Here is a 25,099-nt window from a genome sequence, read left to right on the forward strand (position 1 = left end):
GGGACATCGAACCTGAAAATTATAACCTGGAAAATGATGGAGACGGACGGACATTATGGGCCCATGAGGCGGAGGATTGGATGTTTGAGACACTAAAGACGGTGGAAAAGATATGGGTGCTGGAAAAAGTTAGGAATCACTGTGGTGGAATCCCAGGAACTGGCATAGGGGGTATCAGACACCAGCCCCAAACCACAGACTCCATACACGTGAAGATGCAAAACAGACACCTTCCAATTTTCCAGTAAACTCAAGAGCCACCAGCAACAGAAGTGATGGGGGGGTACCCTTTCACCTTTAGGACAGGCAGCCCCCCAAGCCTCATACCTCTCCGCATTTCAAAAGCTCCTGGGAGTTTACTATGCACACACCTGAGCTGGGTTCCTGCTTCCTTGGGACAGTCACAGGAGTGTGAGGCCACCTGGCCTTGAGCAGCCACCTGGACCGCTGTGCCACCTATCCCTCCTCTGCCTGGCCATTCAGCTTTTTATCAGCTCAATCTGTGCCTTAGGCAGGCAAGGTGAAACAGCAGCACATCTTTACATGATTAAACAAAGACAGCGGAAACAAATGTAACACACCGATGACCCACGGGCTGCACGGGCATCCATCAGAAAAAATATGCCTCAGCAGAAACAAATGTAACACATTTTTGCCTAGTTAAGATACTATTCCACAACAGATGACCTTTGCCCCCAAGTGCTGGGATTAAAGGCATGTGCCGCCACTGCCTGAGTCCTAAGCAGGCCTGACCCTGCTAAGCTTCCAAGATCGGGTGTGTTCCCGGTGGTATGGCTGTGGACTTGTGCGAGAGCTTTCAGCCGCCGAGCTGTATCTCTGGCCCGATTATTTATTTGTTTATTCTCAAGTGCAATTTTTACTGAGTTCATCGTTAGGTTTATTTGACCTTGTGAAGAACAACACACGATGACCCACTGCCCATTGCCCAGGGGCTCCCAAAGGGACATTCTTCAGAATCTCTGAGTTTGAGGTAGGCCTGGCCTACAAGAGCTAGTTCCAGGACAGCTAGGGCTGTTACACAGAGGAAACCCTGCCTTGGAAAAACCAAATAAATAAATAAATAAATAAATAAATAAATAAATAAACAAACAAAGAATCAAGCAAAAACTCTTGCAGAGGACTTGAGTTTGTTTCCCAGCACCCACATCAGTGCCTCACAACTGCTTGTGACTTCAGCTCCAGGGAAGCCAATGTGCACACACACAAACACATAACTTTTAATTAAAAATTTTTCAAAGTAAGAAAAGAAAGAAGGAAGAAAAAATGCCAGTCCAACCAGTGCATCATAGGTCAAATGAGGATTCTGTCCCCAGGACTTGATGCACTGTATAGCCCAGGACTCCAGGGGTCTTGTTTCCTTGTGCCCCAGCCTAGTGCAGGCACACTTAGGCAGACCTGACAGATGGCCTACCACACCACCACCACCACCAACAACAAAAAACTGTGAAACAGGTGTGGAGGGGATTGGACACTGCACTCCCTTCCACGGAGCTCAAAACTGAGCACACTTGCACACACACCTGAGCTGAGTCTTTACTCCTTTGGGACAGTCACAGGAAGTCTGAAGCCACACAGTGCTGAGCCTCCTGCCTCACTGAGAGGAGTGGGGACACAGTCTGTGTGGTATGGAGTAGCCATCTACATCAGTCCTGTTGCTCTGCTGCTGAGGAGGAAGAGTCTGAGCTGGAGCATCTAGTTCAGTGGTAGGCCTACACAGCAAGGCCTTGAACTCGTCCCTCGCAGGGGAGCAGGGGATATTCAATTTTTTATTTTTATTTTTTTAATTTTTTGGTTTTTTGAGACAGGACAGTTCTGGCTGTCCTGGAACTCACTTTGTAGACCAGGCTGGCCTTGAACTCACCTAGATCCACCTGCCTCTGCCTCCCAAATGCTGGGGGATTAAAGGTGTGCACCACCACTGCCCAGCTTGGCTACTAACTTTTTGGTGTGAAGGATTTAATGCAAATCTTGTTGCTGCCAGCTACGAATTCTTCCCCAGGTGGCAGGAGCCCCTATAATCATGCTGTCCCAGAGACCTTTCAGGAAGACCTTTCAGAGACCCACAAAGAACCTCTGTCCCCTAGAGTGTTGATGGATTGTTCCAGAAACTTTATGCCTGGAGAGGAGAAGCAAAGAAGTTCTATACAAACCAAATAAAGGTGGGAATCCTTTAGGTAAATATCACTGTTTTTGTTAGAATGTTATGCTCCTGTCCGAGGGTTTAAAGTTGCTGTTTTCAAGAGAGTAGACATTTTAGAACATTCTCCTTTCAATGTCTAATAAACTGAATACTCATCAGAATTACCCACGTGTCAAACATTCACAAGGATTGTGAAAGGGTCCTGAGACCAGACTTTGAGTGAGGCCTGGGCCCACACTACGGGGCCTGCCAATCCTTCTGAAACTGGGAGCATTAATCCAATGGGTCTGAGGCGCCATCTAGTGGTAGTGGTGAATGCAACAGAGCACAGAGCCTGGGTGTCCCATCAAATTCGGTCCACTGAGCATGTCTGGAACTGGTCTTCCTCTGTGGTTCCCCCTTCGATGCCATGGGGTGCCGGGTGCCGAGTGGCCTCCTCGCCTCCACGGTAAGATACATAAAGCATCTGTGATGCAGGATCTTCGGCCGCACAGTGCACCTTGGGGCCAGAACCATGTAAAAGTCACTATCGCTCTCGGTGGTAAAACTGTGGCTGTCTCCATTCTGTGTGCATTCCTTGGTTTGGAGGGCTTTCTGGATCGTGTGCCTCTCTAAGACTTGCTGCTCATCTTCAACAGGCCCAGGGCTGGGGAAGGGGTTTGATCTGTTCGGTCTGTAGTTTTCCAGATTTTTCTCTATCTCTTCACATCATGCCTTCGTGTCTCATGCTTCCTCTTCCCTCTCCCACCGTTGCCCCTGCACCAAACTCTGGGTATCTCTTCTGCATGGTCCGTCCCTTCTATCGCCTGCCCCATCCTGTGATCAATTCAGCCATCTCCTCTGCTCTAACCCAGGATGACATGGAGATGAAGATGGTCTTTCTTTGCAGGTGTGCACTGTTCTTGCATCTTAGATGTTCTTGCCTCCTATGCCTCCTTGGGACTTTATATAAAACGATGTTCCAAGGTTGCTTTGATGTTTCTCTGAGGCTGGAAATCCCCCATGTGTGGCTCTGTGGGTTGTCCTCATGTGTGGCTGCCTCCAATGTCAGGGCATATCTGACTAGTCTTTTCTTTACCTGTTCTGTGCCAAGTGGATAGCGATCTCAGGTAGAGTGTTTGAAGATTATCCCAGACTGACCTCAAGGTGCAATGGATCTGAGATGTTTATATGCACTGGTAGAGTTGATACCTGGTTACTCTTCCCTCTTCCCAATCCAAAGGCTCAGCTGTTGAAGATACAATCCCCAGTGCAATATCCAGAGGCAGAGCTTTTGCAGGAGCAACTGAGTCATGAGGGCTCTGACACTTAACACTTTCAAGGATTCATAATTTGGTGGCATTCTGGGAGATGGGGGAAAGTAGAAAGTGGGCCTCAGGAGAGGAAGTGGGTCACTGGAGGTGTGACTTTGAAGGGTATATCTCATCCCGGGCATGTAGTATTACCCACTCTGCTTCCTGGCCATCATGAAGTGAGCAGCTTGCTCCACCAAGGCTCCCCACAATGGTGCTCCACCATGTGCTCCCTATCAGGTACTCCACCATATGCTCCCCACCATGTGCTCCCTATCAGGTACTCCACCATGTGCTCCCCACCATGATGCTCCAACATGTGCTCCAACTTGTGTTCTCCACCATGTGCTCCCCACCATGATGCTCCACCATGTGCTCCCCGCCATGATGCTCCACCAGGTGCTCCCCACCAGGTGCTCCATCATGTGCTCCCCACCACGGTACTCCACCATGTGATCCCCACCAAGTGCTCCACCAGGTGTTCCCCCTGACGGTGCTCCACGATGTGCTCCCCACCAAGTGCTCCACCAGGTGTTCCCCCACCAGGTACTCCATCATGTGCTCCCCACCAGGTGCTCCACCAGGTGTTCCCCCACCAGGTACTCCATCATGTGCTCCCCACCAGGTGCTCCACCAGGTGTTCCCCCACCAGGTACTCCATCATGTGCTCCCCACCAGGTGCTCCACCAGGTGTTCCCCCACCAGGTACTCCGTCATGTGCTCCCCACCAGGTGCTCTACCAAGTGCTTCACCATGTGCTCCCCACCGTGCTCCCCACCAGGTGCTCTACCAAGTGCTTCACCATGTGCTCCCCACCACGATACTCCACCATGTGCTCCCCATCAGGTACTCCACTAAGTGCTCCCCCTGATGATGCTCCACCATGTGCTCCCTGCCATGGCACTCTGCCTCAACACAAGCCCACGACAATGATGCAAACGACCAGATTGAGACCTCTGAAAGCCTGCACCCAAACAATATGTTCTCCTTTTGAATTGCTGTTTGTATGTAGTCAGTGGCGGCACCCCCACAGAGGCTCCGATCTCGAGGCACGGAGGCTGGTGATACAGACAGGCAGCCTGTCCTAGTTAGGGTTTCTATTGCTGTGACTGAACCATAACCAAATGTTACATTTCCACGTCATGGGTCACCTTGGAAGGCAATCAGGGCAGGAACCTGGAGGAGGCAGGAGCTGATGCAAAGGCCATGGAGGAGCGCTGCTTACTGGTTTGCTACTCGCGGTTCTCAAAAAGTTTTCTTATAGAACTCAGGACCACCAGCCCAGGGATGGCACCACTAACAATGGGCTGGGCCCTCCCACATTAGTCACTAATTAAGAAAACGCCTTGCAGGTTTGCCTACTGGCCAGGCTTATGGAGGCATCTTCTCAGCTGGGGCTCCTTCCTCTCTGATGACTGTAGTTTGTATCAGGCTGACAGACAACTAGCCAGCACTCGGATTTATCGCCAGTGCCTGAGGCTGAACACCCCATGTGGCCCTGCCACCTCCCTTCATTTCCTCTTGCCTCGTTCCCATGACCACAGAGACCCTTCCCCATCACAGTATCCACCTGAGGATGGACTCAGGCTGTGGCGCCTGCAGACATTTTCAGAGACAGCTTTCTTAGCAAGCCCCAGATGCACACTCCGGGCACCACGGTGTGAACTCATAGGACTAAGAACAGCTACCACTCATCACCACCTTCTTTACAGAACTAGAAAGAGACCTGCCCCCGATTCCCACGGCTCACTACAGCTTGCCTTAGGTTCTAGGAGGAGTCTGTGTATTCTGTTTTCATCTTTGAGATTAGCTACAATTTCTGAATGCCATAAAAATCACATACAGAGCTGGACAGTGGTACACACTTATAATCCATTCTTGAAAGGCAGAGGCAGGTGAATGTCTGAGTTTGAGACCAGCCTAGTGAATAGAGCTAGTTCCAAGATAGCCAGCACTACACAAAGAAACTGTCTCGAAAAACAAACAAAAATCCCATTCAGAACCATGTAAACTCTAGTCTGACTGACAGTGTTATGTACACTAATATTGTGTATATGTTTATTTTATATATATGTATGTGCAGTGTACGTGCACAGATACATGTGTGTGCAGGTGTACATGTATGTGTATGGGCATGTGTGTGGCGGCTAGAGATCAACTTGGCTGTTGTTCCTTAGTAGCCATCAGCTTTGGTTTTTGAGACAGAGTCTAGGACCCGAGGTCCCCTGACTAGGCTAGACTGATTGGCCAATAAGATCCAAGGAGCCGCCTGTCTCCGCCTCCCCAACCCTAGGATTATGAAAGCACATTACCATGTCCTTTTTCTTTCTTTCTTTGGACACATACAGCTTCTCTAGAAGAACAGAACTTTGTTTTTGTTTTGTTTTGTTTTTTCGAGACAGGGTTTCTCTGTAGCTTTGGAGCCTGTCCTGGAACTAACTCTTATAGACCAGGCTGGTCTCGAACTCCCAGAGATCCGCCTGCCTCTGCCTCCCGAGTGCTGGGATTAAAGGCGTGTGCCACCACCGCTCAGCAATAATTATTATCATCATTATTATTATTAATCTTAATTTTTTTTGTTTTTTTCGAGACAGGGTTTCTCTATAGCTTTTGGAGCCTGTCCTGGAACTAGCTCTTGTAGACCAGGCTGGCCTCGAACTCACAAAGATCCACCTACCTCTGCCTCCTGAGTGCTGGGATTAAAGGTGTGCACCACCACCGCCCAGCTGAGGAACAGAATTTACAGAGTGTGTGTGTGTGTGTGTGTGTGTGTGTGTGTGTGTGTGTGTGTTTATTAGAAGAACTTAAAGGCTGTGGTCCAGCTAGACCAACAATGGTTGTCTACCAGTGGCGAGTTTAGAATTCCCTCCAGGGCTGTGATACTGTTTTGGATTCACTATTTCCCTGACAGCATCACCTCAAAAGGCTTCTATTTAGCTTTTTCAACCATAATAACCCTCGCTCCACAGGTCAGGTGACCAATGGGACAATTCTGCCAACTTCTAAGTATATCTATCCCAATTATACATTCTGAGTCTAGGGAAATGACCAAAGGGTAAATTTAGGGACCCAGTGGACCTGCTGTGAGTCAGACTATAGAAAAACTCCATTAATCACCTGACCTCCATAAGCCCCTCCTTTAATTGGAGGCCCAACAATCTTTCTTGGGGTCTCCTGGAATCAGCATCAACTCAGAACCAACAGACCCCAGAAAGTCTGATTGTTACCTTTCCCCCAGTGTACAGTTCCCCTTGAAAAGGCCGCAGGACCCTCTGGGGAAGGACTGGAGAAAGGCTAACAGTAAACTCTTATGTATTTTATCAAGGTCCTTCCTCAGGGGACCTGGCCATCCATTTCTTCATTCAAGGGGTTCTGGGTCTGCAAACTGCTCAAATCTGGGAATTGTTTCATGAGCCAAGATTCCCTTTTGCCATGATCCAATATAGCCTTTCTTTCATTTGTTTTAGAATTTTTCTGCTTATACAGATCAAACAGAAATGCAGTGGGCTTCTTATCTATTTCATGCCTGGAAATACCAGGACTGACTAGCCAGGACCAGAGGTCCACATGAGTCATGTCACCATAAAGTTCACTTTGTAGCGGGACAGTAGTGACAAGCACCTCTAATCCCAGCACTGGAGAGCAGAGACAGGCGGATTTCTGAGTTCAAGGCCAGCCTGGTCTGCAAAGCAGGTTTAGGACAGCCAGGGCTACACAGAGAAACCGTGTTTAGAAACACTAACTATCTAAATAATACAATAAAATTCACTTTGTCTGTGCTGACCATTACGGGTCAGGCCATTATGAATATTGTTTTGTCTCTGTTGCCCATTGCGACAACTATGACCATCTTGACCTTGGCAATTCAGTGTTGCCACCTGGCCCCTACTACCTCGGGACCCAATTAAACCCACTGTATTTAATTCATCCCACTGAGCAGCAGCATCTCCAACCTTAAGATCTGGAACAAGGAAAAGGGTGATAAAACTCAAGACAGGTTTCTCTGTGCAACAGCCCTGGCTGTCCTGGAACTCGCTCTGCAGACCAGGCTGGCCTCGAACTGAGATCCACCTGCCTCTGCCTTCCAAGTGCTGGGATTAAAGGCGTACACCACCACCCACCACCTGGCAACAAAACTCTTCAAATGTATTGATGCCCCTTTCACCATTCTGCATCTTATAGGACCCACGAAAGGCACTGGTAGAGGATTAGGCTTTACACAGCCTCCCCGCTGTCCTAGAGTTGCTGTGATGAAACACCATGACCAAAAAGCAAGTTGGGGAGGAAAGGGTTTATTCTTTCTTGTTTTTTTTTCTAAAGATATATTTATTTTATGCATGAGCGCTACCTGCATGTACACCTTTACACCAGAAGAGGGCATCAGATCCCACTAGAGATGCTTGTGAGCCACCGTGTGGCTGCTGGGACAAGTGACCTGTGGTCACCTCTTTGCACACATTAGTTGTTGTTTCTTTTAACTCTTTGACCTTTGGGGGCCCCACCACCCAGATCCCAAATAAATCCACGCACAAATACTTATTACTTATGAATGCCCAGTCTTAGCTTGGTTTCTTGCCAACTTTTTCTTAACTTAAATTATCCCCTCTACCTTTTGCTTCTGGGATTTTTCCTTTTCTCTTACTTCTGTATATCCTTTCTTTCCTTCTTTCTTTTCTTTTCTTTCTTTTTTTTTTTTTTTTTTTTTTGGTTATTCGAGACAGGGTTTCTCTGTGGTTTGGAGCTCTGTAGACCAGGCTGGTCTCGAACTCACAGAGATTCACCTGCCTCTGCCTCCCGAGTGCTGGGATTAAAGGCGTGCGCCACCACCGCCCGGCCCTTTCTTTCCTTCTTATTCTGTGTCTAGCCCCTTCTTTTCTCTCTCCTTCATGCTTCTCCTATTTATTCTCTCTGCCTGCCAGCCCCGCCTATCCTTTCTCCTGCCTTGCTGTTGACCGTTCAGCTCTTTATTAGACCAATCAGGTGTTTTAGACAGGCAAAGTAACCACAGCCTCACAGAGTTAAACAGATGCATCATAAAAGAAGGCAACACAACTTTGCATCATTAAACAAATATTCTACAGCATAAACAAATGTAGCCCATCTTAAAATAACACTCTATGACATGCATGATGCCCCGGGATCCTCTCTCCTGGGCTGCATACCCGCCTGTCCGCTCGCAGTAGCTCTGGGAGTGACTAGCATGAACCAACAGATGGGACGGCAGGTCGGGCAATCTGCAGATCAGCAGTACGTTGGTGCCACTGAGAAGACCCCAAAGCTCATGTAAGCGGGGGATCCTGCCCCGGATCTCACACAGACCACACTTGCACCACACACAGAATGCTCTTGCATTCCACACATCTTATCTTCCGATACGAGCTGGGAGCCACAAACCTTTCATTTGCAAAATTAGGAATGATCACACAACTGCCCCTGGTCTCAGTCATGGCCACATGGCATGGTCGGTCAGCTCCCCTCCCCTGGCTGTGTTTCCACATTGAAGCTTTCACGTAGCAGACAAGTTATGTCTGCACATGAGAGAGGAAGATGAGTTCTCATGATACCTAAGCCACCAATGTCTATGAGAGAGGGCAGACATGAGGAGAGGCCATGGACAGGGCCGGGTTCTAGGGTTAGTGTCTGGCCATGTCTGAGCAGTCACTGGCCAGATCTGGCTCCAGGAACAAGACAGGGCCCCTGTGGAGGAGCATCAGAGAGTTCAAGGTTAAAAAGTAAACAAGCCAGGTGACAAACACAGAGGTACGGCCACTGCTGAAGACGCTCTGGCCACCCAGGGATCTGGGGCCGGGACCTTCTTCCCACACTCACCAGCAAGTGAACATGAGAGACATCTCGTCAGCCTCATCCCTGGGGCAGACACAGGCCAGGGTTAGGGGGACACCTGAGGGTAACGGTAGAGACACCTCCCTCTGGAGTAGGGTGGACTTCCAGAAGTCACGGAAGATGGATGTGCAGAGTATCCCGAGAACACTCCTGGTGGTAAAAGGAGCAACCTTAATATGACAGCAGGAAAGGGGCCCTGTAATTCCCAGACCGGGCTCCAGATTTCTGCGCCAGGGTGTGGCCACACATCACTCCTCTTGTGACAGCGGCAGGTGACCGATGGCCAGCTGGGTGCTGTCATGCAGGCAAATGTTGCAGCTGCCCACTCTGCCCGAGTCCCGGAACAGCTCCACAGGCACCTTTATAAACAGCCCAGCTGGAAACAAGGATGTCCTGGACACTGCAGGTACAGTGTCTCACCTGTCACCTCACCACAGGATGTCCTGTGGTCCATTCCTATTCATATGGCTCCACACATGACCTCACCTGCATGCCCTATGCTGCCCCGGCCACAACACAGCTGCTAGACACTATATCTTCAGGGAGAGACCTTGCCAACGGACCCCATCCAGGCTCAGTGGCTGGGTGTCAGGGGAGGTGCAAAACACAGAAACATCCTCCCTGCTCCCCAAATTGCACGGCTTTCAGTTGAGCAACACTGCCCATTTGGGAAGATTATCTTAGTGGGTGCTCTTGTCTGCCATTTCCCTGGGTGGGAGGTTTGGGGATTAGTGCCCTGACATAACCTGCTGCCTGGCTCCACAAAGAGCAAGTACATGGAGTGGCAGCTGCTGCTCTTCTGGGGATAGTGACTCCAGTCCAGGTCCAGGCAGACACCGCAGTGTCAGAGAGATCCATTTGATGCCACCACTGGGTGTGGGTTTTGTCATTGCAACCTCCCAATGCCTACTCTTGCCCTCACATTAGAATTTCTCTCTCTCTCTCTCTCTCTCTCTCTCTCTCTCTCTCTCTCTCTCCAGGGTCTCACAATGTAGCTTATGCTGGCCTTGAGCTTCAGGTGATTGTGCCTCAGTCTCCCAAGTGCCAGAGTGCACACAGGTACTGCCACACCCAACTCGCAGAGTTGTTAGCATAGAGAACCCCATGTCTTTGGCAGGCCTTTCTCTGAAGCGGGATCCTCAGTTTACCATAATTACCATGGCATCCACGACTTCAGTCAGTCCACTTAAGAGGTATGCATCCCACGAACGGGCGTGCAGTCTGTGTCTATAAGCTACTGTTAGCTGTCTACAGAGGTGGAATTGGGTAAGAGCTGCCCAGGTGTGTCTTCCTTCGAATAGCGTTACCCCCTTTCCTCTCCTGTGTCAGTATGTATGCACACACATATGTATTTTGGAGTGTGTGTGTGTGCACACGTGCATGTGTGTGCATATTTGTATGGAGACCCAAGGTTGACACTGGGAGTCTCCTCAATGGCTCTCCAATAGTTCATTGAGGCAGAGTCTCTCGATTGAATCCAGAGTTCACCAACACAACTCGCCTGACTAGCAAGCTTGCTCCCAGGGATGCTCTGTGTTTTAGTTACTGTCCTATCACTGTGAAGAGACGCCATGACCAAAACAGCTCTAAAAAAAAAAAAAAAAAAAAAAAAAAAAAAAAAAAGACTGTTGGGCTGTTGACCACCCCTGGTTTTGCTTATATTTTCAGAGGGTTAGTCCATGATCATCATGGCAGAAAGTAGACAGGGGTGGTGCTGGAGCAGTAGCTGAGAGCTTTACATCCTGATGGACAGACAGGAAAGAGAAGGATTGGGGAGAGAGAGGCCCTGGATGTTTCAAAAGTCCACTCCCAGTGACCTACCTTCTCCAAGGCCACACTTTCTAATCCTTTCCAGTTTATCAACTGGAAACTGAGCATGCAAATATGAATCTATGAGGGCCATTCTTATTCAAACCACCACACTTTGTCTCTGCCTTAGTACGGGAGTTATTGAACAGCTACTATACCCACCTGGTGTATGTGGGGACTGGGGATCCAAACGGCCACCCTCACACAAGGTGAGAGTTTGAATCAGAATCACTGCCATCTCATCGACATAACATTGCTTCTTGTAGTTGTCTAGGTGATTTTTGAAACCCACGTCGACACTTTCTAAGATGCTATAAAAAGCCATCCCGTCTGCTAAGAACCGTTTAACACGAAACGGCATTTTCCCAGTCCCTGTGCTGCCATCTGGGACCTGCAGGGATAGGAACAAAGTCAACTCAAAGGCCAAAAGGCCTGGCCCTGGCTCAGCTTCTGTCACCACGGCCCCCAGAAAAGGGGCTTCACGGATCCTCATGGCCTGCAGGGTCACAAGTCACATGCTCAGTCTTCTCAGGCTCAACTACCAGTGGACAGAGAATGGCCAACTTGAGTCCTTTCTCTTTGGCTCAAGCACAGCCCTGATCTTGGTACTTTTATTTCTGAGGGAATCAAACCAGCTGGGGTAAGGGTCTGTCCTCCGCATGGAGCTTCCAAAATGCTCCCCTATCCAGTTTACTCTCCACCCCTGGAGAGCTAAGGATAAAGCTATCAGATCAGCCCTGACTACTCCAGAGTCATCATAACAGGCTCCAGATGTGGCTGAGCCAGGACAAGGTGGCCCTATTAGCTATCTCAGCTCCTATGAGGAGCTCTCTAGCCTGGGGAGGCCATTTCTAGGCCAGTGGAAGGAACCCTGTGTGTGCTCGCCCAACGGCCCAGTTAATGCCCTAATTTCAGAAGGGAGCCCAAGGGATAGCTGTTCACACTTGAGGGTGAGCAGGAGGGTACCATATTCTTTCCTGAAAATCCTCCTTCTACCAGACTTTTTTTTGGGGGGGGGGTGGATTTTTCTTTTGAGACAGAAATTTTCAGTATAGTGCCCTGGAATTCACTATCTAAACCACGAAACCCTCAAACTGAGAGATCCTCCTGCCTCCTAAGTACTGGGAGTGAAGGTCTGTGCCACTACACCCAGCATCTTTCACGAAACTTTGTAGCATGTCGCTATTGTGACTTAGCATCAAGACCCCACCAGGCTGCTCCCTAGCTGAAAGAACCGGGCTGGACATTTACTATGGAGTCCCTGTTGAATCCCAGACAGGAACCCACAGGTTCAAAACAGATGGTGTCTGATTTTTTGTTGAATTTAAAAGATTTATTTGTTTATTTATTTATTTATTTATTTATTTATTATATAGATAGTGTTCTGCCTGCAGGCCAGAAGAGAACATCACATTACAGATGATTGTGAGTCACCATGTGGTTGCTGGGAATAGAACTCAGGACCTCCGGAAGAGTAGTCAGTGCTCTTAACCTCTGAGCCATCTTTCCAGCCCCTTTGTGTTTTTATGGTGGGTTTTGATTTTTGTTTGCTTGTTTGTTTTTTTCAAGACAGGGTTTCTCTGTGTCGTATTGATTGTCCTGGAACTCTGGAGAACACACTGGCCTTGAACTCAGAGATCCATCTGCCTCTGCCTCCCCAGTGCTGGGATTAAAGGTGTGCACCACCACCACCTGACTTGATTGCTGTGTTTGAGACAGTCTCACCACGTAACTTTGGCTGACTTGGAATTCACTCTGTAGAGCAGGCTGGCCTAGAACTCACAGAGATCCTCCTACCTCTGCCTCCCAAATGCTTGGATTAAAGGACCCACCACACCTGGCTAACAGATGGTATCTTGAGGCCTCCCAATTCTGGCCCAAGACCTGACTACCTCTAGGACCTGTAGTTGCTCCAGGACTCCTGACCTTGATCGTCCTCTAGCAGCTTCCTTGTGTCCAATAAATTGCATAAAGCCAGAGTCCAGAGCCTTAGGACTGGGTTAGGAGACACTAAGGCAGGTTGGGCACACTGCCTACAGTCCTCAGCAACAGGAAATCCCCCAAGACCCGGGACTCACCTGAGGGTTCAGATGGTCCCATTGGATCCCAGTCAGAAACATTACTTCATCCCAGTGAATATAAGCACCCTGGAGCCTCCTGGAGGTCAACTTGTCCTGCAGTCTCTGGAGTGGTTAGGTTAGTCCCCTTCTCCCCATTGTTACTGTGCCCTCTGGTAGCTCTCCCAGACTCTCTAATGCCACAAGGAGACACCCACAGTAGCCTAAATGTTAGGGTGCTCACCCAGTTACGGGACACACAAAAGGTCTGGGGAGGGAGGGTACACACAGGTCCCAGGGGCAATCACTGCCCTCCACCCTACCAGGAAGAGCCACCATCTGTCCTGAAGCCTGGCACCATTAGCCTCAAGCTCCCCAGCCCCCAAATCCATGATAAATCTCTGCTCCCTAGTGTGCCCCAGTTCCAGAGATGCCTCCTAATGCACATCAGGATGAGGGAAGCACGGTTACCCCCATTTCACTGATTATGCCAGGAAAGCATGCTGTGTGACCGATGGCCCTGGGAGTCCAAGGGACAGGGACCTTGCCTCTCCTTTGATACCTGCAGGGTTCCGGGCCATCTCCTAGGCAGTGGGGGCTCCTGACTGTTTCAGTTCCTTTAACCCTGACCTATCTTCTTGCCCAGGTAAGGGCAGAACAGCCATTCAACAGACCTCCAGCCTGTGGAAAACCCAGAGTACTTGGCAAAGTCCTAGCCCTGCCTCCCAGGACAGGTACACCTTTACAGAGCTCCAGCCTGGTCTGCCCCTCCCCCAGGGGCTGTTGTTGCTGCCTGGGGCCCCCTGTCCAGGTTGCAGCCTGCAGCATTCGTCATGTGAAGGGCCCCAGGGTAGAGCTCCCCCAAGAGCTTGTGAAGTTTAACTATGACAAGAGCGACACTGGGAGTGAGATGGAAAGGGAGGAGCTGCCCTGGGAAGATGAAGGCAGGGCTAGCCCACTGCCACCCCATTACAGTCTCTGAGGAGTAGGGAGCTAGCTGATGGGCACAGAGCCCAAAGTCCTGTGGCTAAGGAAGTAACCCCCCCCCCAGGGGTCCCAAAGGCCATCCGGTATCAGCTAATAAACTGGCCTACCCACTTCCCAAAGCATCAGGCTCTGCAGAACCATGGTCGGTTATGGCATGGGGGTCTCAAGTGTGGAGGGTCACTGGCGTCCAGTTCTGAGCAGATTAAAGGGTTTTGAGGTTATTGCCTGGGAATGGGAGAAGGCACCAAGAAGGTGGCCATGCTATAGAGGCCTGAGCCCCGGCCAGGGATTCTGCAGGACGGTTCCTAGCCTAAGTAGACAACACTGAAGGTCACCTGCACCCAGTGGGCTGCAAAGACCACGGTGGAGAAGTGTTTTGCCCCCTCCCCACTCTTCCCAGCTAGCTGATAGCATAGGAGGACCTTGACCAAAGTATCTTCGTTGGGAGGGGCATAATTTTGCTCTTTAGGGCCCTAGTCCCAGCATCACAGGACAGTCCAAGAACCCAGCCAAGTGGACAGCCAGCGCAGTACTATCTGACCCAGGAAAGACTGGACTAACTCCACTGCTCTATGTCCCGCCCCAGGAGAGACCTGCAGAGGCAGTAAGAGCAGCTCAGGGAGCTCTTGGGGTCAGCCCAGCCTGGTGAAGGCGGTGCCAAGGCCCCAGGTGGCAAGAGTGGGCGGGGCGCCTGACTGGGCTCCCCTGGCTCGGACAGCCCAGCCTCACTCCACACATCCCTCGGCCTTTGTCATCTCTGCATTTGCTGTCTCCTTCAAAAGTAAGTCCAATGAACAGAACCCTCACATCCGGGGGAATACAGACCCCAGAGCTTTAGGACTTGACCAAGTGGGTTTCCCTAAGCTAATCCTAACTCCTGGGACTAGGACAACTGCCTCCAGGCCTCAGGGGCTGGGCGGCCGACAGATCGAGTCCAGCGGCGCAGGAGCGATTGCTGCGCGGCGGGGGCGCGTCTGTCCTGCGCCGTGCGCGCCGCCCGCAGTGCCCGTGTGCGCCGCCGTGCGCCTGGCCGGGGGCGTCTCGGGGTGCACCGGCGGCCGGGCTCCGGCGGCGGCAGCAGCGCAGGTAGGGCCAGTGGTGGGTCATGCCTCCAGCCCAGGTGCTCCCATTTGTGAAGGACCCGCAGCTGGTCCTCCGCCCACGTGGCTGTCGGCGTGTGTGGCGCGGGAGAACCTGGCAGGGTGGGGCACTGTAACTTGGGGTCTCTGGGAAAGGTACTCGCAGGCTGCCGCATACACCCGGAGATACTAGCCCATCCAACCTCTCACCCATCCCTTGCGAGCCCTCCCAAGACCCCTTTAGGATGGGCAACTCTAGAGGCAGCACCATCGCCGGGTGCTAGACTCTCCCAAGCCAAGGCCGGCTCAGCTGCAGTATCCTGGGATAGAGGCTTTGCCCGGAAGTGCCCGGCACGCGGTGCCAGACCCCTCTCAAGGTCGAGAAAGCTGTGATTGTCGGGAGAACCAGGGACTTGGTCTCCAGGAGTGCACCGAGACAGGGAGGGGTAAAGGGAGGCCCATTGTTGTGCCCAAACAGACGGTTCTTCCCAGTCAGGTCGGAGACTGGGTGACTGCCGACTGTGACGGGAAACAGTGGTCTCAGGAGGCTGCCCACCTCCCAAGTCCTGGGCTTGCTCAAGGGCCTGTATCCCCGGACCTTCTGCACACACCCCACCCTACATGCAAATTGCAGCCAAATCCTCCCAGCCCCGCGATTAACTTGGCCTCTTTACCCATGCAAAACAGGCACCCAGGAGGGTCAGGCAGCACCCTGCCTCCCAGGGCCCTCAGCCCACTCTTACACCCCACTCAGGGTCTGAGTTAGAAGTGGGACCAGAGCGAGGATGGGGGTGAGGGCTGCTCTGGATACTCAGGAGTCCATCTTGTAGTCTCCCTGGGCAGGGATGAGGCTGTCCTACAAATCCAGGGCTGGGCCTTGTCGGGCTCATTTTCTCTGCCAAGAACGGAAAGTTTGCTCTCCAGCTAATCAGTCCCACTGGGTAGAGGAGGCCCGGGGGCCTCGTTACTAGGTCCCTGTGGCACGGTCCAGGGCTCATCGCCGCAGACCTCAGGAAGGGCCAGTGGGTGGTATTGTCCAATGGGCACTAGTCCCCGGGAGCAGGCGGAATCTGCGTCCTGGGGCTACGGCTGCAGACCCAGCTCCTTTGCTTCTCTTGTCCACCAGCCTCAGGCTGGCTACCTCCGACGCCCCCGACGCTATGGAGGAGTGGGATGTGCCCCAGATGAAGAAGGAGGTGGAGAGCCTCAAGTACCAACTGGCCTTCAAAAGGGAGATGTCCTCCAAGACGATTCCCGAGTGAGTGCCCCATGCTGTGTTTGCCTGCCCTGCTACTGCCCCTTGTGTTAAGCAGAGCCTCACACCCCAGTGGGCAGGTGCCATGGGAATGACCAACATTCACTGAAACTCCCCGCTCACAGGCTTCTCAAGTGGATCGAGGATGGGATCCCCAAGGACCCCTTCCTGAACCCTGACCTGATGAAGAACAACCCTTGGGTAGAGAAGGCCAAGTGTACCATCCTATGAGCCTGACCCACACTCTGTAAGGCGTGACTTTATAAATAGACTTCTCCAGGTGTCTCTGCTTTTGTACACTCCCTGTGGGAGTCAGTGCGACCTGATGTCCTGGGGCAGTAGGGGCTACAGCAGGTCCCTGATGTACAGGCTGCGCCGCACAGCATTGGAGACACCCTCGTTGAACCGGAACCACACCTCACTCCTGCCCACTGCCACACCCATGCGCCACTGGTCTGTGTCCTTCTCTGGGGCCTCAGCCTCTGCAGGGACCAAAGGGTTGCACCTCAGCAGACCCCGACCAATGTCTCCACCCCCCTTCCTTCTGTGACCCATACACACCTCTGCTTGGGACTGCCACTCTCCTGATGACCACACGTCCAAAGAAGTCCCTCTCGGGCTAGTAGAGAAGAGAGGTCACCAGATTGGTAGGTGGGCAATTGGGCACACCCAGGCCTTTCCCATCGGAGAGGAGACTTCCATGCCTTAGAGCAAGGCTTGCAACTAGGAGTTCCTTTCCTAACCCACCGACCAACAGGTAGGTCCTTGGGACCTGGAGCAAGCCCCACCCTCCATTCATCATTCTGGCCCAGCCCCACTCCCCACACCTGCTCCTGCATGACAGCTTTCTTCATGATGTGTTCCAGTCGCTGCTCGTGGTTACGTGGGGCGGGCTGCCTCATCCCTTTATTCCCACTGTCCATCTGCAGACCCTGGTCCGCCTGAAGGGAAGGGTGACGAGAGCCAAACCACTTATAGTACCTGCTGTCCCAGCACCAGGAGGCCTGGAGGCGAGCTTACCTGGGGGCCACCTCTAGCACAGGCCAAAGCTTCTGCCCTCCGCATCTTCTCCATTTCAATCTCCCGGGCAATAAGCTGCTTAGCCTGGTAGGTGAGGGGCTTGCGGGCAGGCAGCTCAGGGAAGCGGCAGACCTCCTCCACATTCCTGACCAGGTGGGTGAGACGAGATACGGGGTACCAGTCAGCAGTGCCGAGGTCCGCCTATTACACCAACCCCGCAAACCAAGTTCAAGAGCTCAGGTGCAGGGTAAGAGTCTGACATTACTACATCCTAACCCTTGGCAGCTGGGGACTGACTACTTTACGCCTCAGTCCCCCCAGCTACAAGTGGGGTGACACAGAACATGCCCAGTGCTGCAGGGAGGAAGTAAGGAAGGCAGGGACACTGGGGGCTTCACTGGAACTGCAGGATGCCCGGGTGGCTGCTGCTGTGCCTCACGTCACTCTGCCCTCTGGAGCCCTGGGGGGCGGCAGACACAAAGATACAGAGGACTGTCCACCTTTGTGTGGACAGAGGTCACATGACTCCTACACCGAAATTTGGATCTCAGAACTGTGTCCATGGGAATGACTTGGGGCGGGGCACAGTGCCAGCCACATCTGTGCCAAACCTCAACTGCAACCAACAACCACTTAGACACCTCACCAAGACCACAATGGCTTTGGCATCCACATTGTTGTCCCCACGTGTTGTGTCCTCCTGCCCTAGGCACCGGGGCACTCACGGTTCCAGCCTGTAGATGTACTGCCCATCAGGTGTGCGCTCCTGGTGGTAGGTGAGACTGTAGGCGAGCATGGTACCCACAAGGCTGGCCAACTGCTGCTTCTCACGGGCACTGTATAGCTGTGTGCTCACCTAGGGTCAAGCAGGCAGAGATTGGGCAACTGAGCTACGCTAGGAGCCACATCAGCCACAGACTCCGTCCTTTCTGCCAAATCTGACACTCACGGGGCGCAGCTTGGGTGCGAGGACATCCAGGAGCAGGCAGAGGGTATCTAGAACCAGGGCCTGAGGTGTGGCCCTGCTACGGGTGACCGGTGCCATCCCTGACACCAGTGTCTGGATCTGGTTCTTTGTCTGGCTCATCCGGGTCTGGGCCTAGGACAGAAGTGAGCTGGGGCCAGGTGAGCAGAAACTCCTGGGGTCAGACCCGAATTGTAAACTCAGGTGACACACACACCTCCTGCTGGCTGCTGGGGAAAGTGATGCGTGGCACGTGGCTGGAGGCAAAGAGCACGTGGAAGGCCGCGGGCAGGAAGGGCAGGTAGCGGAGCAGCTGGAAGCTCTGGCCGTGGTGGGCAGCCTGCTCCAGCAGGTCATCGAAGGCCAGCCAGTCAAGGGCACAGCACACGGTGCCTAGGCTGGAGTCCCGAAGCCGAAGGCGTAGAAAGTTGTCAAACAGGCCCTAAGAGGAGTGTAAGGCCATGAGCCTCTGCAGGAGCGGCTAGGCCAAGAGCCTCTGGCCCCTCATTTCCCACAGCACGAGCATCAGCCTCAGGATCCTCTCTAGCTCCTGCTCTGTGAAGTCCAAGGTGTAGGATTAGCCGCCTATCCAGGGAAGGATCTACTTGCCTAAAGAAGACTCTGAGGCAAGGGGAGACAGCCCACCCACTTGGTCTAGTCCACAGCCCCACCTGATACAGCGGAAAGCTACAACCTCAGAATCGAGGGCACAGCAGCTCCAGCTGGGCCCGTGCAAGTCCAGTTCCCACTGGCCACATCACACAGCCCCTCCAAACTGCAGATTTCCAGACTGTCAGTGGATTCCCAACCACTAATCCAAAGCTGCTTAGAGGTGAAAGCAGCTTAAGCCAAGCTTCTGGGGAGTAATGGAGGCTATATCATCTGCTCAAGTCCAAACCGCTCCCTACCTGCTTTCCACCCCATGTGCACCCTCCACCTAGAATTTAGTCTCAAAGTCCCAGACCCCAATATGTACCTTGTGGAGATCTCTAAATGGTTCCCAGTCACTGGTCCAAAACTCATCCTTTGGATGCCTAAGCTCTCTGCCTTCTGTCACCTCCAAATGCATTCCTTCAGTTCCCTTCCTGGGTCTGAGAGTGCTTCCTTGTGACCCCTGTCCTTGATCCTACCAATCCCTTGGATGCCTGCCACTCATCCACCCACAACCCTTATTTTGGAACAGACCCAGGGCATCCTCTGTTAGTACCAGGATCGTAAGAGCTGGGGTGAGCACCAGTACCTGGACAACCTTCTCATGCTCGCCTGCGGAGGTGGTCACACGGAGGATATGGTAGAAGCGCTGGGAGGCCAAGGTCAGGGAGCCCTTGTCCCCATCACCGAGCAGGAGAGCTTGGGTGGGAAGGATCAGGTCCTGGCCCATGAGTCGCCTGCAAGTAGAGGGTGCTGAGGCTGGGACCAAGCCCAGCTGAAAGCAAAGATGTCACCAGCCATCCTCGCCACATCCTGTATGTTCAGAGTGAAGCCTTGGCTGGCCTGCCATACAGCACTCTGAAGGAACAAGAATCTCTAAACAGCCGGGCGGTGGTGGCGCACGCCTTTAATCCCAGCACTCGGGAGGCAGAGGCAGGCGGATCTCTGGGAGTCAGAGGCCAGCCTGGTCTACAAGAGCTAGTTCCAGGACGGACACCAAAGCTACAGAGAAACCCTGTCTCAAAAAACCAAAAAAACAAAATCTCTAAACAGAGCCATCTAGGAGCAAAAGACTGCTCTGACTGACTAAAGGAAGGTCAAGGAAAGTAACCCTCTGGACCATAGACTTAGGAGGCAACTCCCCTTGGGCCCCCAACCCAAGTCAGGTCCCAACCCACAGGACACAATTGAGAGCAAACAGCTGTCCCTGGGGGCCCTGGAAGCACCAAGAGCATCTTGGCTCTAGACATCAAGAGCATCCAGGACAAGGCTGGCCCACTCATACCTCTTAGACTCCTACCTTTGTGCCCTGGGCAACTGGAAGACCTCTTGCCACACAGAGAAAAGCCCTTTGCGCTGGTCCTTCAGGCCAACGTGGGTGGTCTGGACGTCCCTCACGCTCAGCTCCCGTTGGCCCCTCCCATACAGAAACTGGACAAAGGGTGGAGTAAGCAGCAGCCATCCCACGCCACCCGGCCTCACCCAAGCCACATCCCCACCTGCAGGGTGTTGATACAGGCACGGATGTCGTTGTCAGTCTTCTCGCAGAGGGCAGCTAGGGCGCCGGGGTCAGATCGCATGCCATGTTGCAGGGAGATCTAGAGGTGGGGTGAGCACTAGAGTGTCTACCACTGCTGAGAGGACCCATGCCCAGCCTAGCACAGAGCCAAGCCTGTGGCCACAGCCTGGTTCCTTGGACACAGGAAAACAGTCCTGTGCTGGGGCAGCAAGGGAGTGCAGGGCAGTTCCTCCAGTAGGCCTGGATCACCACCTGACAGCCCAACGCCACAGCCGAGGTGAGAACAGGGTGCTCGGGGAAGGAACATGAAAAGGGAGCTCAGGAGAGAGCATGCATCTTGCCCTTGAAGCCGTCCTCCTCCCTGCCCTGCTGACCTCCTGGAGCCGCTGCACCAGCCTGGAGGGCAGAGTTGGCGGAACATGGAGCAGGAAAGCCTGCTGCTTTAGCTGCCTCAGGGAAGGTACAAACCTGTATAGGACAGGGACCTGCAGTCACCACCCCAGGGACAGGCCCAGGGGCTAAGCCAGGGGCCCTTCTGCCCAGGCAGGCCCAGTCCCACGCTGCACTCACTGGTCATTGCAGATGCAGATGATAGGCCTCGTGAGGAGGCCCCCCTCGGCCCTGCGCCGCCGGCCCCCTGCAGGCACAGCTGGGCCTCCTTGCTCTGCCTCCTGGGGACCCTTGCGATTCAAGATACTCAAGAGAACATTGATGGCGGCCTTCAGGATGGCACAGAAGAGGTCAGTGAGTCAAAGCCCCAGTGCACCCAGCCTGCCTTCCCACACACCCACCTAAGTATCAGGGAGACCTACCGTGGGGGCCCCATCAATTTCATCAATAACCAGACAATTGGGCCTCCCACCCGCACCCAGCACCGACTCCATTTGCGTAGCTGCTTCAATGCGGGTACGGAAGGCCTCAGGACTACGGTCATCACTGGAACAGCAAGGCCAAGACGAGAGTTACAGGGAGCAGCCAGCATCCCAGCAGGATGTTAGGAGGCTCCCACTGGATGTAGCTACCACCAACTTCAATAAGCCCTGAAGGACATATCCCAACCCCAGCCTACACTTCCAAGACCCTAGCTCTACCCACCAGTCAGGGTTTCCGAGCTGCACCAAAGTCTCAGCCTCACAGAAGCCCCACACATGGGTCTTCTCCTCCACTCACCTCGCATTCATCTCAACCACGCAATACCCTGCATGCCGTGCGACCACATGCGCCAGTGTGGTCTTCCCTAGGCCTGGAGGGCCACACAGCAGCGCCACCTACAGTCAAATTAAAGGATAGACTTCTGATCTCTGAGCCTCCTAGGAGCCCTGGCCAGTAGCCAGGGACTAGAAACAAGGCTGATCACTGCTCCCACACTCCAGCCAGCCATCAAAGAGCATGCCCAAAGTGCTCAGAGTCAGAGAAAACCCTGAGGAAGCTAGTTATGTGGGGACTTGACAGGGACACCAGACCTACCCAGTGGGCCCAGGCCCCTGCCCCACTGTCCATCATCCTATTGGTGAGGCTGACTTTATCTAAACCCTTAGGAGAATGGATTCAATTTCAAATTCGCAATATCAACACTTGATGCCAATCCTGATGTTATCATACCCACAGATTCTAGAAGAGTTAAAGATGCCTCATGAACCCCCTCCCCCCAAAAAGACTACTCCAATAGCACTGGCTACCCAGAGGGCCAAGCACCAAGCTGGGCTATGTCCGCACAGGTTCAGGTAGGGCTCACCTTCTGCCGAGGCCTCCGGCTTGGGTCCAGCTCAGCTTCTAGCATCTCTTCCAGCACCTGCTCATGGCTTTTCCACTTGCCGGGGGCTGCGGCCTCCTTCCCAGCCCGGGTTGGCTCTATACTGGTCCTGGCCTTCCGGGAAGGTCTCTCATGGCCGAACACCACAAGGTCCCATAGCTTCAGCCACTTGAGGAGGCAGCGGTTGGTGAACTGTTAGGAAGGAAGTCTAAGGGTAGGCCCCAGCCAAGTCCACATTTTCAACACAGACAGGGACACTGAGGCTCAGAAGCAAGGCCCAGGCTCACTAAGGCCTCCATCTCTTAGACCTGGCCACCTCTGGGACCTCATGCTCACCACAGGACAAGCCGGCACCAATTGCTGAGGGTGAGCAAAAGGACAGGTTAGGAGAGCAGTTCTCAACCTGTGGGTCAAACAACCCTTCCATAGGAGTCGCCCAAGACCATTAGAAAACACAGATATTTACATTATGATTCATAAAAGTAGCAAAGTTACAGTTATGAAGTAGCAGCAAAAAAATAATTTTATGGTTGGGGTCACCACAACATAAGGGACTGTATTAAAGGGTCACAGCATTAGGAAGGTTGACAGCCACAGGGCTAGGACACCTAGACCTCTAACAAAGCCCACAGCAGGTCACAGCCAACTGGCAGTAAACCAGGTATGTGTTGACTCGGTTTCCCCACTTTACCACTCAGGGTCCCCACATCATCCTTAGCACCCAGTGGCCCAGCACAGTATCACCTGGATCCAGCCCTTCCCTCACGCCGAGAAGGCAGGCTAGTCACACTTAGGTAAGAATAAAAGCTCACGTCATCACTGAGCAGCTCCGTGTAGTGCTGGGGTGCGAACTCATCCACCCAGAGGCAGTGCTGAGTCGTGTCCTGGCCGGGGGCTGGCTCCTCCTCAGAGGTCCCCTCAAGTACAGCCTCCTCCCTTTCAGACCTGAGGCTGCAGAGAATCAAGTCCCGATTCACTACACAGGGGTCACCATGTCCACCATACGTGCCAGAAGGTCAGTCCAAGAATAAACAGAGTCCCTGGAGTGGGGAGCACGCGAGTCACCTATGCAGAGTGTCTGAGAGCCGCTGGGCCTCCTCAAGCAGTTGCTGCCGTCGCTGTACAAACAGGACAGGCTGGGGTCAGGACAAGTCCAGCCAGCACCCGGACTCAGCTCACACCCCTCCCCACACTCTGCTGAACTCACCTTGCTGTCTACTTGCTCCTTCAGGGAAGCGAAGGGGACACCCAGCAGGTCCAGCTGGCCACGGCCTCGCCACTGGACATCCAGAAGAGGGTTCTGGGCGAGACAGATCTGTCATCTGTAACCCTCCCAGGTCATGGTGGCACCCATAATGTCCCTCCCCACAAAGGTTGGCAAATAAAAATATGCAAAACCATGCCTCATCAGAGAGGCGATGCCTCACTCAGAGGGGACAGATCCAAGGGAGGTCAGCTGTAGGGTGGGGGGAGGGGAAAGCTAACAGCTGGGGTACAAGGTGGCACCCTAAGGCTACATACCCCCCAATTAGCACTGCTGTTCCCAACATTGGACTACCTGGGTGTGCCTATTTCTAACAATTCAGACAGGTGAAATTGGCATCGGGACCTGCTGAAAGCCCATTGGCAACATAAAGGAATCAATGCCAGGGCTAGCCCATGCTGTGGTCACCCACCTGCACCCCAGTGCCTGTGAGGTCAGCCCGAAGCACCAAAAAGGCCCGCTCTCCACCTGTGGACGTCACATTGATGTAATCCTCTAAGACAGGGGGACGTCTCAGGACAGGGTTGCGGGGACTTGGCAAAGCCTGCACGGTGCATGTGTCAGCACTAGCCTCTGAGGGCCTAGGAGAGACAAGCATCTCTAGTCACCCTCTATGGGGTGCCAGGACCACACTCACCCCTCTGTCCTCCCATAGGCTTCCACTCCCAGAGCCTCATCCAGGGACAAGCGGCTTTCCGAGGTAAAAATTACATGCCCTCAAACAACACACCCAGCATCCAACATCTCAGGGAAGACCTCAGGACTCGGTGGGGGGGTAATGTCCCCTGGAGGGGAATCAGGGTACAGTAGCTCTTCCATGTCTGGCTCAAAGTTCAGCCTCTTCACCACCTCCAGCCTGGGCCGTTTGCTCATGGGGCCTGCGGAGACAGAGGCAGGAAAAGGAGGCAGAGAAGAGAAAGCGGGTCTCAGCATCCCCCGACTCCGAGTGCCCTGTACCCAATTGGACATACTGGAGGGCCCAGGCTGGTCCCTACGAACATTCTTTCTCGTATTGTGGCAGTCAGTTCCAGGAGCCCTTACAGGGCAGGGACGCGGAGCAGTGTCCCCACCAGCGATGGCCTCTTCAAACGTCAACGGGCGGCGGCTCGCTGGAGTCTGGAGGTTCCCAGAGGACGCCAGGTCCTGTGTCCCTGTTGAGACAGAGGTTCAAAGCAGCCGCATACTGCAAGAAGTGAACTCCCAGCCCCTGCCTATCCCATCCACGCAGCTCTCCACGATTGCAGCAGGATGCAGTCGCGACCGGGCCGAGACCCAAGACCCGCACCCACCTTCCAGCTCCGCCAGCACTTCGAGCTCGGCCGCGAACTGGTTGTGGAAGTCATCCTCCACACCGTACAGATGTTCCTCGTAGTCTTCCATGGCCTCAGTTCACACGGCTAGCTCGTCCTCAGAACTTCCCGCGCCACTGCCACTGCGCGCCACT

The 25,099-nt window shown here is 53.2% G+C and overlaps 2 protein-coding genes across 3 annotated transcripts; one reads left to right on the forward strand and one right to left on the reverse strand.

Annotated features, from left to right (window-relative positions):
- Positions 1 to 14,811: 14,811 nt before the first annotated feature.
- Positions 14,812 to 16,763, forward strand: Gng13 (G protein subunit gamma 13). Of its 2 annotated transcripts, none has more exons than XM_057774984.1 (3): positions 14,812 to 14,931; positions 16,356 to 16,487; positions 16,610 to 16,763. In XM_057774984.1, the coding sequence occupies exons 2-3, from the start codon at positions 16,390 to 16,392 to the stop codon at positions 16,713 to 16,715; spliced, it is 204 nt and encodes a 67-aa protein (XP_057630967.1). In that variant the 5' UTR covers positions 14,812 to 14,931; positions 16,356 to 16,389; the 3' UTR covers positions 16,716 to 16,763. The 2 variants fall into 2 exon arrangements, with proteins under 2 accessions (XP_057630967.1, XP_057630966.1); XM_057774983.1 differs by lacking the exon at positions 14,812 to 14,931 and adding an exon at positions 14,999 to 15,236.
- On the reverse strand, positions 16,713 to 25,070 carry Chtf18 (chromosome transmission fidelity factor 18). Its single transcript, XM_057774982.1, has 22 exons — positions 24,945 to 25,070; positions 24,627 to 24,806; positions 24,386 to 24,533; positions 24,068 to 24,236; positions 23,599 to 23,691; positions 23,457 to 23,509; positions 23,204 to 23,342; positions 22,374 to 22,583; positions 21,809 to 21,906; positions 21,451 to 21,574; positions 21,209 to 21,357; positions 21,013 to 21,106; positions 20,619 to 20,717; positions 20,420 to 20,550; positions 19,709 to 19,856; positions 18,686 to 18,910; positions 18,454 to 18,603; positions 18,230 to 18,360; positions 17,505 to 17,649; positions 17,312 to 17,425; positions 17,046 to 17,103; positions 16,713 to 16,966 (listed from the first exon to the last, which is right to left on the reverse strand). The coding sequence occupies exons 1-22, from the start codon at positions 25,033 to 25,035 to the stop codon at positions 16,830 to 16,832; spliced, it is 2,886 nt and encodes a 961-aa protein (XP_057630965.1). The 5' UTR covers positions 25,036 to 25,070; the 3' UTR covers positions 16,713 to 16,829.
- Between the last annotated feature and the right edge of the window lie 29 nt (positions 25,071 to 25,099).

The sequence above is a fragment of the Chionomys nivalis genome, chromosome 7 (assembly GCF_950005125.1).
Source record: "Chionomys nivalis chromosome 7, mChiNiv1.1, whole genome shotgun sequence".
Taxonomy (NCBI): domain Eukaryota; kingdom Metazoa; phylum Chordata; class Mammalia; order Rodentia; family Cricetidae; genus Chionomys; species Chionomys nivalis.